The sequence below is a fragment of the Entamoeba histolytica genome, genomic scaffold, assembly GCF_000208925.1.
Source record: "Entamoeba histolytica HM-1:IMSS scf_1104750518559 genomic scaffold, whole genome shotgun sequence".
NCBI classification, from domain to species: Eukaryota; Evosea; order Mastigamoebida; family Endamoebidae; genus Entamoeba; species Entamoeba histolytica.
Genome location: NW_001915114.1, coordinates 1,257 through 7,499, shown reverse-complemented (window position 1 = coordinate 7,499; position 6,243 = coordinate 1,257). Strand labels below are relative to the sequence as shown.

Genomic DNA, 6,243 nt, shown 5'->3' with positions numbered 1-6,243 from the left:
ATATAGTCTTTAACAAAAACAAGAAGAAGTGAGAAACAACTTTTACTTTCATTCATTAAATTAGAAGAAAGAATGAAATTACATTGAGTTAAATAATTTTTAAATTTATATGTCATATGATAAACATTAAGTAAGAACAATTGACAACAATTAATAATATTTTGTTTATCTTTATTTGATTTTTGTTTTAATTTTGATATTTTTGGTCTAATTTGAATATCAAGTTGTTCAAATACAAAAAGTAATAATTTAAATGCTTCTTCATCATTTTCCATAATCATTTCTTCAGTATAATAAAAAGCAGAAGTAATCATAATATTTATAAATTCTTCAATTTTTTCTTGTGCTTTTTTATTTAAATAAGTCATTTTTTTAATTATATATACTTTTAATAAATTAAATAATTTATCTCTTTGTTTAATATCTTTTGTTATTTGTATTGTATTCATTATAACAATCGGTGACTCAATTAAATTAAATGCACTTTGTGGAAAATTATCATATAATGTATTATTATAAAGTGTTTCACAAATTTGTTCTTTAATAGTATCTTCAGAATATCTCATTGCAAATAAATTAATTTTTGGTACATCTAATAATAATTGTATTTTTACTGATTGTGCAATAAGAAGATAATACAAATTTGAGTCATAATTTTTTGATACAAAAATACAACTTAATATTAATAATGTTATTGTATTACAATCAAACATTGGATTAGTTTGAATAACAGTTTCTAAGAATAATAACATTATCAATAATATTTTATATTGTTGTTTAAATGGAATAATTGATTGAATATTAATACAATTATTAACAATAATTTCTGCAAAAGGATTATACTCTTTTTGAAATGTATGAAAATGAATAAATAATAAATCTAATGTATTTCTAATTACATCATCATCATGAATCATATATAAATAATGATTAATTGCTGTAATATTTTCTATTGTTATTTTTCTTGATGCAATTTGAAAGAATCCAGTTATTGTAGTAATATAAACTTCTTCAATTTCATTTAGTGGTAATTTTTGATTTAATGAAATAAATTGAATTGATTTTGTAATTTGATGTGGTTGCATAAATAATTCAATCATAACAATAAACTTCAATAAATTAATTGGTTCTTTTAAACTTTTAATTTGTTCAATAATAAGTATTTGTATTTCTTTTTCACATCCACTCCAAATTCTATAATCAAGAAATATTGATTCAAATGATGAACGTATTGAACTTCCATTAAAAATATCAGCTAATTGAAGTATTTCATCAAAACATTTTTTAGTTATACATTCTGAAGGTAAAGCAATTAAAATATAATGAAGATAATTTGCAATATTTAATAAAATAAATCCATTATGCATTTTTGGTATTTTAACACAGTTTAATAAAATAGATAATATTGCATCTAATACAATTGTTTCTTGTGATTTTTTAAATGACTGATGTTGTTTTTTCTTTATAAGTGTTCTGTTATTACCAATAACACTTTTCTTTTGTGTAGGAATATTTACTGTTAAATTATTTCCTATTAATTTCTTTTGTTGTTCATCGTTTGGATTAGACAAGTTAGTCCATGGTTTGCAACTATTATTACTTTGTTTATTAATAATATTTGAATTTTCTACTTTATCACTTGACGTTAACAATAAAGGAATTTGACTTTGACTTTGTGGATTAGAATTAGAATTGATATTTGAAATTGGGTTTATTGAACTTAATTGTTCAGGATGAATAGAAAGAAGTTCAAAGAGACTAAAAATAAATTTAAATGAACCACTTTGTTGGAATGAATTGATGTTTGAAGTACTTGTAATGATTTTACAATGTTCATATTTAAATGTTGGTGTAATATCTCCAACAATATTTTGATGTGTTTCAATTGGGTTTGTAGATAAAACAAATAATTTCTTTAAATTTGCCATAAAAAGTTCTGGTTGAGAAAGATAAGTATTAATATTTAAGTCAATTTGACTAATATCCATTTGAGTTAATGATAATGGGAAAATTACACATGAAGAAATATATCCAACAAAATAATTAGAATATTGATTCTTCACTTTAGAACATCCAAAACATTCTTCACAAAAGAGAATAGATTGGTCATGAGGTTGAATTGGTATTGATATAGTTTTAACTTGAACATTTGTTGTTTGAATGAGATTTGCTTCACATATCATTTCATTATTTTTTTGTTGGAAGACAAAAACTGCACAATACCATTCCATTTCATTTAATTTAATATCTATTGTAATATATTCAATTTTACTATTTTCTAACCTTAATTGAAGATAATTTTGATTTGTAATTGAAATAGTCATTAAATGATGTTCTGGTGATTGAAACATTGCTAATGTTTGTGCTTCATTTATAATACTTTGTGGACAAAACCAAAGAACTATTGATGATGATTTGTAATTGAATGAAATAGGACATTGACTTGTAATAAATGAATTCTTTTTAAAGAAAAAGGATTTAAAATCTAATCGAGATGTTTCTTGTAATACATTCTTTAAAATAGAAAAACTATCTGATGAAAATGATTGTTCAGAAACAGTATCTCTCATTAAATTTTTCATTTGTTGAATTGAACAAGATGGTGTTACTGCAATACTTGCCAAACACACAAGAAATTCTTTAGTCTCTCCTTTTGGTGTTTTTGAAATTAACTTCATAAGATCATCAAAACAATACTTACAAAATTTACTACAATTATATGAATTAAAACTAACAAAATCTATTAGTGCACTTCTTAAATAAGTAGTTGTATTTTGAATAGTTAATGAAAGAATTAATGGATAAACTGATGCAAATGTAACAATTAATGAATTTTTAGATATTCCAATATGATCACTAGGTTGAAGTGTTTTATTTGATACAATACATTGATCACATAATAATGTAAATAATTTACCTATGATTTCACTTTGAATAGATATTGAAAAAGACAAAACCATTGTTTTAATTCTTTGAATTTGTTGTTTAATGAACTTTTTGGTTTGTTTATACTTTGCCAATACTACTAAAATATCAATAATAATGAAGATAACTTGTTTATCAATACAAGGATTTATAAGTTGAATTAAACAAGAAACACTTTCATCATTTAATTTAATTCTTTCACAAATAAGTGAACGTAATTGTTTAGCACAAAATAATGAGAGTGATAAATCTTTTTGAATAAAATATGAAATGCAATGTATTAATAAAGGTATTTGTTCATTTATTAATGGATCTGTTTCTAAGAAAATACACATATTAATAACAGAACCAGGTGTAACTAAATCTAATTCATTTTCAAACATACAATATATTGTTTTACGATAATCCAATACATTTTCAATTTTATCAAAGACTATTCCTTCATTATTTGTTGAAAGTTGGTTAATAAGAATATGATATTCATGAAAATGTTTAAATTGTTTAATAGAAGAAGAAGATAATAATGAACTTAATAACTCTTTTTTAGTATCAATTGTAAATGCATTAAAACGGCAGCAATTAAGAAACATATTAAATATACTAATAAAAAACTTTTGATTTTCTTTGTTAACTGGTATTTTTTCTAATATCTTTTCCATTTTTAATACAATTATATTACATTGAGAAAATGATGGAATAACACTTAAATATAAATCAATATTTTCAACGTTTACTACAGGTAATATTTGTAAGAAAAATTCAAAGAGTGAAAGATATGTTGTTGTTAAACTTTGAAGAAGTTTATCATTTTTTCTATATTCAATAAGCTCTATTTCTTTAATGAATTAATAACAAAAAAAAAACAACAAACAAAAAACGAAATAATATTTGTGATAATCCAATTTGATGTTTAATAAAGAAAATAACTTCTTCATTTTGAATATGATAAGTAAATTTGTCATAAAATAATGATTCAACATAAGATGAAATATTATTAGTCATACTTTTTGCTTTAAAATAAAAGACATTAAGAAATAAAAATAAAATTTCATCCACTAAATATGAATAAAGTTGGGTTGGATTATCTAAACATAAAAAATAACATTTTTTTAATTGTTCATTAAATTGTTTTGGAATAAATTCAAGTTCTGAATAATTTATTTCTTCAACAAATACTCCCCCAATAATTTTTCTAAATAATCCAAATGCAATAGTAGTAAATTGTACCATTTCAGATGTTTTAGTCGTAAGTAATAATTCAGAATAATATGATATTTGTTGTAATAATAATGGAATAACTTCTTTAATTCCATTAACATTTTTTAAAAATTTTGTTATTAATATAAACTCAGGATGTTCTTCTGTCTCTTGAAATATCTGAAATAAAAGTGCTGAAGTTGTTTCTCGTTTTAAATTAGGACTTGTTATTGAATCAAATCCATAGTCATTACCATAATTATAAAGTTTATGAACAAATAAACTTCTTATAGTTGGAGTAAGCTGTTCAAATCGATGGACATTTTCCCATATTGTTGAATAATCACATAGTTCGTCCATTGATGAAAAGTTGAAATTGATTTTTTTTGTTTTACAAATTATCATTTCATTTTTTTTATTTTTTATTTTATTTTTTATTTTTATTTTTTATTGATTTTAGTTTTTGTATTTGATAAAAAAATGAAAAATTAAAAACTCTCAAAAAATGAAAAAAGATTATCGAAGATGTCAACAATTGAAAGACAACCATCTCCTCATGGATCTTTTGAAATCACTGAGTCTAAAGGAAAGTGGTCAAGAAGGTATATATTTGATGATGGATATACTCAACAACCATTCCAAAAATCTCAAAATCATTTACAAGAATTAATAGTACCTGTTGGATATCCAACATCAGTAGAACGTGGCTATTTTAGATTTGTTATTTTTTCTGTTATTATGGAAGCCGCAAATATGATGATGCTTGTTATGAGTGTCTCTGCAATTTTAAGAATTAACCCTGGACATTCTGCTGCATTTTTTGTTGTTTTTAGAGAAGTAATGACTGGAATGATGCATTTGATTATTACTGAACGTTGGGGAACTTCTATTGTATTTTTTGCAAAACAATGGAGAATGAGAATTGAATTAATATCAGAACTCCTCAGAATTATTGAAATAGCATTTATCTCTACACCTATCTTCTATTCAATAAGCGTTACGTGTTCAGTTATTGAAGGAGTTTTACAAGCAAGTCGTCAAGTTATTAAAACTCGAATTTTAAACAATTATGCAAAAGGAAATAATGTTGCTGAACTTACTGAAAAAGTTCAAAACTTAGAAACACTTTTTAGGGTTGTAAGTTTGTTAATAGGATGGCTTATTCTTCATGTTCTCGGTGACTTTACTGAAAGTGGAATTATCGTATTTATTTGTGCACTCATTAGTCATTGTATTTGTAACTTCTTATTGTCTAATGTTATTGTATTCAAAACATTAAACTATGAACGACTAACAATATTAATGTCATATTTTATGAATATTAAAAATGAAATTCTTTCTCCCGTAGTTGTCAGCAGAATAGAATCCAAAATTAAAGTAAATGAAATGGTAAATATCAGAATGGGAATTAGTTTAAACAGTATTCCTAAATCATCAGACCTCTATATAGACATATCTCAGTCAATAAAAAAATACCAATATTATTTGTATAAAACTTCTACAAATCAAATATGGGTAATACTCGGTGACCATATTACTAAAGATGAAATATTCGAATCTTTACTTTGTGCTTATTCTCAATTGGTTATTGGATGGGATGAAAACAGAAAACAACAAGTAAAAGACTGGGATATCGTTGGATGTTTAAAAGAGAAAGGATGGGACATTGAAAATTTGGATGTAAGAATTGGTGCTTATCGTATACAATCAGACTTATTGAAATTCTAATTTTTTTAAAATTTAAAAGAAAAAATAAAATAAAAATTACTAAATTAAGTTTCAGTAGTTCTTGTTTTTTCTACTTCACTTTACTTAGGTGAAACTATTTCATTCACTCTCTTCAGAGTATTATTCATGAGGTACTTCTCTATCTTGATACTCTTCTCCTTTATTTCCACATTAGTTCATTATGTCTTTCATGTTATTATTTATTTTATCTTTTACAAATATGTAAGTTGTAAGGATAATGTTTTGTTCTTTTATCCTTCATACAGATTTGTTATTGTTCAATTTATTATTGAAATTATTTTAGTTTATTAATTTCTCTTTATTTTTCTTATTATATTTTGTCTATTTCTACTATATTATTAATTATTTTTCTCCTTTTTGTCTTTTTCATTT

General features: G+C 23.3%; 1 protein-coding gene across 1 annotated transcript; it reads left to right on the top strand.

Moving 5' to 3' along the window:
• Positions 1-4,647: 4,647 nt before the first annotated feature.
• On the top strand, positions 4,648-5,850 carry EHI_149730 (uncharacterized protein; the record flags this gene model as incomplete). The annotated part of the gene is made up of 1 exon (XM_644697.1): positions 4,648-5,850. The coding sequence occupies one exon, from the start codon at positions 4,648-4,650 to the stop codon at positions 5,848-5,850; it is 1,203 nt and encodes a 400-aa protein (XP_649789.1).
• Positions 5,851-6,243: the final 393 nt, after the last annotated feature.